The sequence below is a fragment of the Ruditapes philippinarum genome, unplaced genomic scaffold, assembly GCF_026571515.1.
Source record: "Ruditapes philippinarum isolate M1 unplaced genomic scaffold, ASM2657151v2 ctg2053_1_1_1_1, whole genome shotgun sequence".
Lineage (NCBI taxonomy): Eukaryota > Metazoa > Mollusca > Bivalvia > Venerida > Veneridae > Ruditapes > Ruditapes philippinarum.
In genome coordinates, this window is record NW_026866502.1 from 111,248 (window position 1) to 125,603 (window position 14,356).

Genomic DNA, 14,356 nt, shown 5'->3' on the forward strand with positions numbered 1-14,356 from the left:
ATGTATATAAAGGTAAAGTGACGGAATTAAACGATATATAAGGACTTATAATCAGGCTAGGTTAATCTTTTCTGATCCGATTATGTTTATTAAAAAGTTTCAAACACCAAAATGTGGAACTGGTCTTTAAATGTATGTCATTTCAATCTATAAGCGCTCAATAATACAAAGTGATCGTCGAACACACAAATTTACATGAAGCAGGCTGAGCGATTGTATTGTCAAATCATATATGAAAAACATATAAAAAGAAAAGAAATTTTTAATTGTACTGTTATATTTTCATATAAACTTTTAACAAACATCTGTCAAAGTAAAACATTGAATATCATGTTTTACATTACCATGTATATATTTTTGCATAAAGGTATAATGTTATATTAACTCTCCTGAAAATCCAACTCGTGCCTAGGAGTGCCAATTGAAAATATATCTAGAAGTGCCTGCATTCATGTTGTCTAACCAGGTCATGTACCATATACTGGTGTCAACTCGAACTTTGTGTCTTTTAAGTTGAAAACCCTCAAAATCGCAAAAATAGTTTCAGATATAGTTCGTATTCGCTATTTCGCTATAACTTTCACTTAAGCTTTCAACCTGGCCATTACTCATTTATGTCTATTCAGCATATCACAGGGTATACTATTTAATGTTTGCTTTGCAAGCGTAGAAAAAGTGTGGTTCGAATCCTGGAAAAGGCATTTCCTTTTTAAGTCTTTTTTTTTTGTTTTTAGATATGTTTATCTAACTGGATTTTAGTTCCTGGAGATTTTCATACACACAGCTTTCTGAGAACACTAAATTTACACAGAGCCGCATTGAACAGAGTAAGTTAAAGACAGCACAGTGTTAAATTACTAAATATATAGCAATGGAATAAAATATATATTAACAAACGAGCCTTAATTGTTGAAAACGTGTCTAATAAAATTAAGAGTCTAAAAAAGAATTAAAAAATAATAATATTCGAACATGTTTAATGGCTTTAAATATCAAAAACATTTATTTACACATTTATAAATCACATGAATACGAGTTTTTCTATTTTCAATTGTTCTTGTAGTATATACAAGTTTCTTTATATGTAAATATTGTGCAATGAACTATGAAATAATATTTCCTTATAACATTACTTTAGTCTATCCCGCGATCAAAAACAAATGGTTGAAAATCGCAGACATAGTTTTATTACGTTTGTTCAAGGGGAAACTCCAACAATGTCTTATGTCCCCAATATAGCACTGACTTCAAAGTATTCAATCATCATCAGTAAACCTCTTAGTCAATAATGATTCTAAAGACAGTTTTATTTAAATCAATGCCTGTATAAACATACTAGCTCCATGTAAACTCCTCCCAATGTCTCCTCATTATATAGTTTCTCAGAATACAAGGAACAGTTTCGTGATTCATGTGATTTTAATGAAACACATTTTGGCTAAAAATGCTCAGTACTTAGAATTTTTGTCATTTATCTTAATAAGATTATGCTCTCTATACCGTAGAAGAGTTATTGCAAACACTGCCTAGTTCTGTCCCTTGAACAACATAAGCAGACTGTGTGCCAACGCCCAGTCCTTTGAATCTGTTACAACACATGATTCGGAACTCCTCTCGTAAACGATGGTTAAAGTACCCGTATATAACTGGGTTCTGGCACGTGTTCGCTAGCGCGAGAATTAGCGTGATTGTAAAATGTGTTGATGTTATCTGTTTGTAATGTACACCAAGAAAACTTACGATGAAAAATGGCAACCACATCAACACGAACAATATTACTATTGAACAAAACATTTTAACAAGCCGAACTTGTTTTCTTATTGAATTTTTAGATCTTCCGTTGACGCCTTGTGTTCGAGAATCTGAAGATTTCACCACGTTCCAAATCCTTAAATAGAATCCTGAGATAACAATTAATGGGATAAAAAAGAAAAACGACACCATGAAACCTAAATATACCTCGGCGTGAAAGTCATCTGACCACTGAACGCCACAAAACTTAAAAGACTTGTCTACTATAAGAATTGTCCGCACAGTCTGTGATAGGGCAACAGGAACCGGAAACGCAGCAGACAGGCACCATATCCCGGCGATGATGAAGACCACGTCTCGTTTTTGTATTTTATATTTATTTACTAGGCAAATACATATAAAACGTTCTACACTGATCATAACCATTGTTACAATAGAACACACTCCCGACACAAACTGCATATATGTCACGAATTTGCAAACGAACTCGCCAAGAATCCAATGTTGTGTTACCCGGGTTACAGCGATAAATGGAATGCCACTTGCAAACAATATGTCGGTGGTTGCTAGGTTACAAATCAAAAAATTTGTTACTGTCTGCAGCTTCTTGTTTCTAATAATAGCTGCAAGGACCTGCAATAGTAAATTCATGCACATATTTTTGGGCTTAATTTCAGAAAAAAATTGACAATGGTTATTGATAAAAAAAAAGCGAAAGAGCGAAAAGTCGAACGTGCAAACAAATTTTTTTCAGCGTTTCTCTTATGTTTGAAAAAACAAAACATATGTACAAGAATTTAAATATAAGTACTGGGACTCCTAGTATATCTTTAAATGGTGCATCATTGTTGCGGCTTATAGATCATTTCGAAAAAAAATATAGAAATAAAATATCATAATTAAACATGATATTACCATTATGTTACCAGTCATTCCCGCCACAAATATCAACGACAAAATAATTACTTCTATGACAGTCTGACCTGCAAAACATTAATATTCAAGTCATTATTCACCTTAACCTTGAAAACATTTAACAGAAACATGCAAAAGCTATTTATCAATGCAACGCTATCAGGTGCCATTATGTAGCTCGTCTTGTGTCGTCGTTCTAATGATCATAGTGCTCAGATTTAACTTATAAGGACCTTAGGCTTAAAACTCAACAAAGCAAAAACATACCAAGAGTAATGTACGTGTGCGCGAGTGAATCATTTTGTAAATTAAATTTGCATTTTTTATCTATTGTATCCTTTATTACTTCTTTTGATCAAATGTTACTGGCATTATAAGTTTGTATGTTGAACATTATCCCCAGAATGTTTATCTCCAGAATGTTTATCTCCAGAATGTTTACATTACGATTTCAAGTACCTTTAACAAATACAAATGTAGATTGACAAGTCGGATTCCACCTGGAATACTATTTTACTTCTTACAACTTTGTACAAAATGCCCTCTCTATATAGTTCAAACAAAGCGTTTTGACCTGACTTTTGTCTAGTCATTCACAATTTACATTTCTTTAATTAGTCTGTAAACAAATGTGCAAAATATGCTATCATAGATGAGTAGACTCCCTATCTCAATATATTAAACATTCATGTTTACATATATCAAGCGTTACAAATTCATATCACTTGTAATGATTTATATTTCAAACCTTATGAATAATAACCAATGCACTTTCAGCATTTGCACCCCATGATGTTCCAATATAGATCATTTTTGGATTAGCCTCGTTTTCGTTTCCAGAGTCCAAAAGGTTCATATCAAATCCATATCTCACCCTATCTAGCCTCGTTTTCATTTTTTTGAGAGTCCAAAAGCCTATATCAAATCCTTATTGTAATTGAAATGACAATGTTGTGTCAAAATGTCAAAAAATAAAGAGGTCATTAAACATGGTTGAGAACAACACTGATCCTATTGGACTTGCACATAACTGCAAAACCTGTTTAAACTCGGCTAGCACCTCGTCCAATATAGTTTGAGATTTTTGTACTTAATTATACAATGTAATGTATAATAACCTAATATTCTTACAACTTTGATATAAAAATTACCCACTTCAAATTGATAAAGCAATAGGACAAATAATTCGTAAATCCTTATATTTTGCCAGCACTATTGAGTGTTGAGAAATGAGTACCACTCAAGCCGGTGCTAGGGGGCGTGAGGGATGTTGCACTTTTTCATTATCCCTCATGTACAGACTCAATAAAATCGATCCTGCAATACTTATGTAATTTTGTTGTGATTTATGCTTCCGAGGGATCACTGTGTTTCCAGATGTTAATAAAGTACGTACTTTTTTTAACTTTCTTAAGGACAATAAATACATGTCAGTTATCTGACGTGGAGCAGATACTGATGTTTGACAGATGGTAAAACAAATCTAGAGCTAAAATTGATACATATCCTATAGGTAAATGTGATATACGCATAAAACAAATATATTAATTAAATCTGATATTTTGATACAGATTAACAAAACTGATACATTTTATACGATTGCCCACGGCAAGAGGCAAATTCAATTCTTTTCCAAGTTAATTTATGATGAACTGTACAGTACGCAAAGAATAACAAAAAAGTATTATCAACTGCAGATATTTTATTACACAAAATTTATTTTGAAAACTTCAATTGTCAAAAAGGAATGTTTTATCATCCTTAAGTGGTTTTGAATGGCTAAAAAAGACGATCTTAACACTGAATATACGTGTTTTAAATGTAATAATTTTGTTTTAAAAAGCATTGTCTAAATTTAAAAAAAGCGGTTACTTGCATTTAGTGCTTATATATTGAATATTTTATATAGAATTTATCTATTTATAACAACAATAAAATAATTGTCATTCTCTGTGTTTTTAGTAGTCTTATTCGGAATTTCACTGAATATATAGTCTGATTTTATTAACCTGTCAATTATGAATACATTATAGCACCCATTTAAATATTCGATCCCACTTCGGTTTTGTCCGTTTATATTACGAGAATTAATATGGAGTATATAACTTACGTTTGGAAAACTCCCACTAGCTAAATGTAGATATCCGCAATAGCAAAGTCGGTTAAGTGATTACTTATTGTATGAGAGGTCCGAGGTACGATCCCCTCTTTTGACATTCTTTTTTGACGTCACTTATTTTAAGACTTATTTTTTCATTATTTTTAAGTATACGAGGGTTGTCCAAAAAATTCGTGCACTGCAGTTATTGCCGTGAGAGTTATTGTTAGAAAAACATTAATTATATATATCACTTGAAGGGGAGATATGTCTCAAATAAGAAAACAAAAGAAAAAAATTGGTAACCGGCATGTCGTGAAAACGAATCGTTATACAGTTACCTTGGTAACGTAATACCGGCGCACGGCAAAAAATTGGGTTAGTTCATTAATTTGATGCATCACGGTATTCTGTAAACACTACATATTAACGTTAAAATTCATGGAAAAGTGTGTGTACGTATTCCTAACGTCACTAGAAAATATGACATTATTTGCCCTATTGAAACAGTCGTAAACAAACATTTGTGCGTGATCGTCAGTTATGTAATTACGTGAAAATTTCAGTCGCTAAACGTCTGAAAATACGGACGATCATTAAATTTGGTGCAAATATTGGTAAAACACCAACAGATACCTACAAAGAACTTAAAAGGGCAAGCGGGACAAGTTCAGTGTCACGAAGGCTGGTTTTTAAATGGCACAAACGGCAGAAAAGGGAGAGAGTCGGTAGACGATGACAACCGGTCAGGCCCAATATATTCCTGCATTGGTGGAATATGTTACATGTACGTTGCATAAAAACAATAAAAACTACACAATACTTTGCATCAATCATTCCTCAGTAAAACAAATTTTAACATAAAAAGCAATTACCACTTTATAAGCAACAAACAATTAACACAATTACAGTAATGAACTAACCCAGTTTTTTGCCGTGCGCCGGTATTACGTTACTAAGATAACTCAATGATCATTCTTTTACACGACACGTCGGTTACCTGGCTTTTTCTTTTGTCTTCTTATTTGAGACAGATTTCTCTTTCAAGAGATATAAAATTCATTTGTTTATATTAATAACTCTCACGACAATAACTGCAGTGCACAATTTTTTTGGACATCCCTCGTATTATAATCAAAATGGTCAAGCTCTTTCGGAATTTTCAATACTGTGGAACAACTAAGAAACACTGAATTGTCATGTTTTGTATTGTATTTTACGGCACTGAAATGACATTTACTGATCTTAATCCGAATGAATTTTGAATATTAATTCTTTAACAATGTTATATGCAAAAGTATTTACAAAGAAGTGCAAAACCTATTAAAAACAGACAGAACAACCTAACTTCAAAAATATTGAAAATAGTTATGAATAAGAAAAATGCCTGGTCATACGCTGTCTCGATCTTACAACACGTAGGACATTTAGAAATTATATACACGTAGTTTACCCTATTGCGCTATAACGGTCAGTGTAGCTAATGCATAGAAACCAGATGAATTTAATCACATCTTACTGCGTAAATCTCACGGAATTTACCGAACATTTATCGAATATTAATATATTCTGTGCATTGACCGTATAATCAGTATGGAATTGACAGGTTAATAAAATCAAACAATGTTGTTATTATTATTATTATTATTTTATTTTATTGGAAATGTTGCAGGCAGAAAGGGTATTTTCTTTAACTCTTTGTTACCAGACGAAGCACTTCAAGTACAATTTAAAAAGCTATATTGATATATTGTTATATAACAAATATGTAAATGATTATAGTTACCTTGCCACGGTCTATTGAATTCTGATAAGAAGGTAAACACAGACTCGTTCGTCGCTGGATCTAGCAGACTTTTAGACATCCTCAGAACTCGTTTGTTTTCATTTCATAATAAAATTCCAAAATCTATAGATGTATCATTCCATGATGATATTGAACAGCTCTGCACATTCTATACCGTACTATCAATACCGTTCATGTGAAATATATGTGCGCGAATGTAAACATTCTTAAAGATATCAATTTTTTCTGAGATATTGCAACTGTTTATAAAGGTCAGGCTTATCAGATACACAAAAATCACTTCATTCTATTTTTACAGCTGTTTTATTCTTCCTTGATGTGAAAATATACATCATCAATACAAGATAGTTACCCTGTAAATGACTCCCATCTATATACGTCATGCAACGGCCATCAATGATGATTATATTCAATTTAACCATTTTGATTATTCTCATTTGAATTTTTATTATGTTCTTAATTCAACAACACGTGCAATCAACACTTTGACCTCATCTGCATAAGCGCGTATTTCAATTAGACCATTTTATTGCTGTACTAATGTTAATTAAACATAGAAAATATGGAGATGAAAGAAAATAATCACCTGAAGTCAATGAAATATATCTATACAAATTAAGAAATTCCGATACGAGATATTATTTGATTAACAAGATAAAAGAATGTATCAAATAAATAAATACACTGAAATCATTAGTTAACATCCATGACTTGACTTAGCACCATCGCTTTCTACTAGCCACCATTATATATCAATATAATTTCCCATGATTCCCTTAGCGGTACTTTGTCTATTCTTATAGTAAGGTCAAGATAATTTATTTACAGTCCTGCAAACTCCTAAACTCGAGTTTATATTAACCTGGTTTGGTATCCCCCCGAGAAAACCCACCGGTAATATTTTTACATTGCTAATTTAGTCGGGGTTATAATATGAAAAATTTACCTCTAATTATACACAAAATATTTCCTACTAAAAGCCCAAATATAAACATTTTTTTGACAATTAAAATTTAATCCAAACATCCAAAAATTTTACTTTTTTAAAAGGGAACAATGGCTAAAAAACCCGAAGAAATTTTGGAAGGGGAAAAGGGTTACTGAACTCGTAAATTTTTGGGCTCATAAGTTTTTTTAACGTTTTGTAAAAATAAATAACATATCCCCCCTTTCCCTAAAAAAAGGCCTATTTTTTTTTTGCTAAAAAAAAATACTGTTTCCCAAAGAATCCCTTAAAAATGTACCCATCCTAAAAAAGGAACAAATAAGCATCTTTTTTTGTAATCAATTTTTTTTATTGAAATGTACACGAAATATGGTTTTTGCAATCTACTGTTTTACCGAAAAAATTATTTGATATATCCATACAGATCTTTACGAAAGCATAATAGTGTCAAATAAAATAAAAATGCAAAGGCGTTATAACGCGAATAAAGGCGTTATTACGTGAATCAAAAGGCGTAATAACGCGAAAACGGCGTAGCAACGCAAATTAAGGCGAAGTAACGCAAATATAGGCGTTATAACGCGAATTGAAAGGCATAATAACACAAATCAAAAGGTATAGAATAATATATTATACATTTACAATAACTATCATTCAATTTGCGCGGTAATAATGCAAACTTCTTGTCATAAACTAACTCTTTGGTACTTGTCAATTTAAGGTGGCTTGCAGTCTTTGATTCGCGTAATTACGCCATATAACATCTTTGCATTTTTATTTTATTTAAAACTATTAGGCTTTCGTTTATCTTCGACTGTTTCATCGAACTTGATAAATTTTTAAACGATATCCCGAAAATACCTAATAAAGAAAACTTGAAAAATATTTTTGATATCAAAAAGAAAAAACAAACTTTTTAATTGTATTTTTTTTATTAAAAACAAAGATTCGCAAATTGAAAATTTTGGGTTAAAAAAAACAACAATTAGTTAACATATCATCAAAATTAAAAATCACTACAAAAACAATGTATAAGGATAACAGAGTATTTATAATTGGTTATATACATTTAAAATAAGAGTTATTCAGTTTCTGTGATTGCGTTAATAAAAAAAAAAACATTTTGTATATTTTAACTCAGGAATACACAGCAGTCTGATGACAATATCATGAAACATTTTAGTTGGGTTTATGGCTATTTCAATCTTCAAAACCTCTCTAATGAGCTGCACGTTCCACTTTTCTCCCTGATTGAGAGTAAACTCAACAAATTCTGAGAGAGAAAATGTTATATATGTATGTTATCTTCCTTAATGTTCCCAGATATCTATACCCTTTTCACCGTAAAAAATGTTGTGGCGTGTTGAAATCCTAACGATAAATCTATATAAAAAGTGTGAAGTTTTTAAGTCAATGCACTTTAATGCTCCAGGCAGAACTAATAAAGGTACACTTGAATATCCTACTTTCCTGTTTTGTTATTACAGTTATCTTTTTACCTGAATATGAATATATAGTAAGAACTCATCAATGTCCATTTACATAAAAAATATGAATTCCCTAGGTCAATGCACTTTGATTTAATTGCCAGTTTAATCTTTTCACATGACATACAAGCATGACCTGACCTTTTGACCTGAACATGGATATGGTTATACAAAGTACCAAGTTTCTAGGTAAATGTATTTTGCTGAAATGGCCAGTTTGATTATTCTTTTGTTATTATCAAAGTGAATTTGACATTTCACCTTATGATCTTATTACGGTTTTGGTGGGTAGAGCTTGAGTTGCATTTACATATAAAGTTTTGTTAAATGTTGAAGTTAAGGATCATAATGAAAATTTTACCAAAAAGGAAAGAATTAAACAATGCTGATGGTCATGACAATTCATGTAGCTTCAAATTTCCTTTGAACAAATGGAGCTGAAAATGACAGAGTAAAATTACATTATAATAAAAAATAAACAGATAAATATACACAAAAAACCAAAAATAACAAAAGATTCCTTTGAAAACAAATTCAACAATTTTTTGTTTAAATGTTTAAAATGATTGTTTCTTTTTAAATCAACTAAACAATTCTAATTACTATTATTTTCTATAAATATCTGCACATACAGAAATAATAAATGCACTCATAACAAAACATCTAATTAAGCAAATTACAGTAACTTGGTGTTTCACATATTCAATAGATTTTCATTTTCTTCAGGTACATTTTGATATGTATTTTCAAATTGTTGAGATGTGAATTTTTGGGTTTTACAATTGGCAGAAATAAGCGTTTAGCATTTAGACAAAATTGCACTTAAATTTTTACAACACACTAGAAAAGTTTTTTTATCCATTTGTATTAAAAACATATGATGAACATATGGAAAGACGGGAAAAATTGGGTAAACTTTGTATATGCATGTGACAGAGAAATGAAAACTATGGAGTAATGACACATACATTGTTTTCATTTCATGTTTTTTATAAATTTTTAATTTCAAATAATGTTTAAAACTACAGAAGTGTGGCCCTTGTGTAACCCTTTTACTGGCAAAATTGTTTTAAATCAAATTAAATAATGAGCGAAATAAATCCAAACTTTGTCTCGTTTTCAAATTTGTTCTCTTAATATCATATCAAAAGAAATAAAAATTCACAAAAAAAATGTGTTTTATTTTTTAAAGAAAGGAAATAAAAAAGAAAACCCAATTACATCATGAATATTTTTGTATGTAGATGAAATCAAGTTGCAAATTCTATGTTTGGTCCTTTCACGCTAGTGTAATAAGATTGGTTAATATCCATTTGTTAAATTATAGAAGGCTACACTGTGAAATGTACAATATTTCCCCTCCGAAGCTATAATGTTAATCTTTTTTTAATGGAAGCTAATATTTCAAGAAAACATAGGTCAAGTGGAAAATTAAACAAAAATATAAATTTAACAAAGGTTTAAAACAGGACCCGCTATTGGTTAATTTTTAAATTGATGTAAACCCTTTTTTGACCTAAAAAACAGACAGAAAAAACAAAAACTGTACTATATTTAACCTTTCTTGATATAAACCAGGAAAAAATTAGTGGGAAAAAAAAGAAAAAAACACTTGACCAGTGTAAAAAAATGTGTATAGTAATTTTGGGACCCAACCCAAAACCCCACTGGTTAGCCTGAAAAATCTTTTTTGTCAATTTATACTTAAAAAAAACAACAAAAAATAAAGACAATATTTCTTTTTTAAAACTATTTGAAATTTGGGTTTTCCCTTTAAGGAAAACCCAAATTTTTTTTGTGTAAAAATTTTAAAAATTTTCAATTAAACTTTTAAATTTCAAATCAAAAGTTACAACAGTTTAAAGCCAAAGTATTTTTTAATCAAATAAATGCCATCACAAGTTTCTAACAGAATCTTGCTGATATTGTCTATTTTTATAATATCAAACAGTAACTGATACATTATACATGTATAAACAATAATTCACATATACATGTATATTGTATGTTATGAATTGATGTTATAATTCATTATATAATAATAATTATAATTAAGTATTCTTAATTCATTTTAGATATTTGACAGGTTATATGGCCCTATAAAAACAATTGTTTGGAAATATAACCCAAGTCACTAGGCGAGGATTATATTGCAAACAACCGGTTATATATGGTCATATAACCTGTCAAGAATCATTTAACTAATTCATAATACAGGAAACTTCTTTTTCAGAGGGAAAAATAGATTTCTTCATAAATTGACAGCAGCCATGAATATAAAACTTTATAAATGTCACAATTATCCAGTGAAAAACAATGTTACAAATGTGCACTATCATAAAATAATTATATAAATCCATTACAAGTACCCTGGCCAAATGTTTGTCTTAAATAAACTTGGCCTTCTTCTGACTTATGGGAACTTTTATTGTGTTATTTCCAAGATGTTTTAATATTTCAGCAGACAGTATAAATCTGGCCAGATGAAATTATAAATTAAGACAGGGCAGGTTTAACACTGGTGACATAGGTAAGTCATAATCACTGCTCATATGAGGACAACAAGTGACACACATTTAATATATGAATACAATTTTGTTAAACATCTAAAACAGTCATGTCAAATCAACATGAAATGTTACATTAACTCACTTATAAGACTGACCAGTTATAAGACAGAGGTCTATATTTTACATTATAATCAACAAATATCTTTTCCTTATTCTTTTTTGAATAACTTGGACAGAAATATTTGGACGTTTTATATGTTTAGATTATTAATATATTCAATCATAATGAAATTATCTTTTATATCTTAATTTTTGTTTAAATGTAAAAAATACAACATCTCTCTAGATAATGGCACAGTAATTTTATTTACAACTGAATGGTACTTTAAAGTGAAAATATGAAATGAGGTTATTATGAATGGATTACAATCCATTTAAAAAGGATAACACAGAATATACTGCAAAAATCCATACCTTACAATACAGCAGTAGTAATCAATCGGACCATTATATTATAGCACTTAAAACACCAGATGACATACAACTTGAGGCCTATTTTAGGACCATTTCAATAAACATTTATATCTTAAGATAAAGAAATTAGACTTTAATTAAATTTGTTCTGCTTAAATAAGTTAATATATACAATAGCACTCGCTTCAACCCACAATATGTTTATCTTTGTAGCTATTCAGTATTAGATGGAGTCATAACACAAGACATTTTCTTTGAAGCACAAAACTGTCTCAGGTGTTGTGTTTACATAGGACTTTCTATGTAAACACAACCCACATTTCCTCATGTCACATAAGAAATGGTCAGTCAAATAACACTTAAGATTTACATGTATTTATAAAACAAATCATTAAAATTCATTTAAGTTTTCAAATTATAGGTAACATCTCCATTGTGATTAAGATTCCACACAGAAAACATACAACATACATTACAAGCTTAAAAATGTGCTATAAATTTATACTGCATGTTGATTATTTACATTCAAAGTAAAATTTTTACACATTCTGCAAGAAATAATCTTTTTGTCACTTACATATCAAAGTATAAATACAAGACAATCAATAAATTTTTTCCATGAAAGTGATAGTTAAAAATAAACAACACCTGAGTATATATCTTAACTATATATCACAGTAGGCTAACAAAGTAAAAATGTATAAAATACATGTACAACACTAAAAAAATACCATAGTAATAATAATGAAAACATGTAATTACAAATATATCACAAAAAAATTGATACAAGAACAATGCAAGTTTGCTAAAATAAACACCTTTGACCAAATAAAAGTTAAAAATGGGCACAACTCTAAACATATAGCTTTCAGAATTATGTCCCTTGCCTAACAGCTGCACCTTGTCAAGATAAACAAGAATTCCAAGTTTCATGTTGATCACTTTAAAAATGAATAATGGGCTACATTAAAGTTTTTGCATGGCAATGACCAAATAACAACAATGATGAAGCAATCCTAATAGCTTGACCTTTTCTTTGAAACAATGGAGCTAAAAATGAATAATAACTCATGTTCATTCATTTGTTAACAATACTCATTCACTATTGTAATGAAATTCTAATTACATGTTATTCTTTTGTGCTTCACTTCACACTAAAATTCATAAGATATATATGTATATATTTAAATAAAACAGGATATTTTATTTTACCCAGGTCTGACTGGTTATAAAATGGTGCACAGTGATTTACCATTCAATTCATTCTAACATACTTTACTAATAAAAATTAAATGGAAAATGATTGTTTTAAAGTGACTAAAAGGTTAAATTTTGAAGTAAAAGAGAAACAACTTGCAAGTAAACAGCATTGCAACAAGTTTTAAAAAAAAATTCAATAAATAAATATAGTTTAAGAAAAATTCATTAAATGAATATAATCAGGTAAAAATTATATAATAAATATATGAACTGCATTATAAAAGATCCTGGACGGAAACAAAGATGAGCAATTTTTTAACATGTTAAATTTTTACATTTATAGAAAAAATAGAAAGTAAACTAGAAATGTGTTCACATGACACAAATGACCCACACCCTATTGTCTTGTCTGTCTACAGGGACAACAGCATGACAGACGGACAAGGGCAAATCTATATGCCCCCACTTTAGAAGCAGGTAAAAAAACAACAATATTAACAAGAGGGCCATGATGGCCCTGAAATCGCTCACCTGTATATAGGCCCCTGGGCCAATGCCAAATTTAAACCAGGGACTTTTATTTGAACAAACTTGGTAGACAGCCATTAGATGATGTTTCATGATAAATATCTAAGCTTTAACTCTTGGGGGTTTTTATGAGCAGATTTTTTAAAGTTTTTAACTATACACATATAGGAAAAAACAATGACACCCCCCACCCGGGAGGGGCCAATTTTGACACCAGGGCTTTTATTTAAACAAACTTGGTAGACACTAACTAGAAAATATTTCATGCTTAGTATCTAAACTCTAGCTCTTTTGGTTTTTTAAAAGAAGATTTTTTAAGTTTTTACTTTCTACAAAATAATGAGCCAATTTTTATCCTAAGGCATTTATTTGAACAAACTTGGTAGAAATTCACTAGAAGATGTTTCATGCTTAATATCTAAGCTCTAGCTATTTGGGGTTTTTAAAAGAAGATTTTTAAAGTTTTTACTATATAAAAATAAGGAAAATCAATGACCCCCTCCCCCCAGGGCGAGGCCAATTTTGACCCCAGGCGCACTTGATTTGGCAACAAACTCTGGTAACGACACCACAAAAAAAAACCAAAAAACAAAAAAAAAAAACCCCCCCACCCCCCCCCCCCCCCACCAAAAACCACAA

The 14,356-nt window shown here is 30.2% G+C and overlaps 1 protein-coding gene across 1 annotated transcript; it reads right to left on the bottom strand.

Moving 5' to 3' along the window:
* Positions 1 to 1,494: 1,494 nt before the first annotated feature.
* On the bottom strand, positions 1,495 to 6,730 carry LOC132732679 (somatostatin receptor type 5-like). The gene is made up of 3 exons (XM_060719151.1): positions 6,552 to 6,730; positions 2,668 to 2,735; positions 1,495 to 2,385 (listed from the first exon to the last, which is right to left on the bottom strand). The coding sequence occupies exons 1-3, from the start codon at positions 6,628 to 6,630 to the stop codon at positions 1,495 to 1,497; spliced, it is 1,038 nt and encodes a 345-aa protein (XP_060575134.1). The 5' UTR covers positions 6,631 to 6,730.
* Between the last annotated feature and the right edge of the window lie 7,626 nt (positions 6,731 to 14,356).

What these genes read in the sequence shown, in the direction of transcription:
- LOC132732679 (XM_060719151.1), bottom strand. Translation starts at nt 6,630, where the DNA reads ATGTCTAAAAGTCTGCTAGATCCAGCGACGAACGAGTCTGTGTTTACC. An exon ending in ATTCAATAGACCGTGGCAAG is followed by an intron (nt 2,736 to 6,551) that starts GTAACTATAATC and finishes AATGTTTTGCAG; the next exon opens with GTCAGACTGTCATAGAAGTA. An exon ending in GAATGACTGGTAACATAATG is followed by an intron (nt 2,386 to 2,667) that starts GTAATATCATGT and finishes TTACTATTGCAG; the next exon opens with GTCCTTGCAGCTATTATTAG.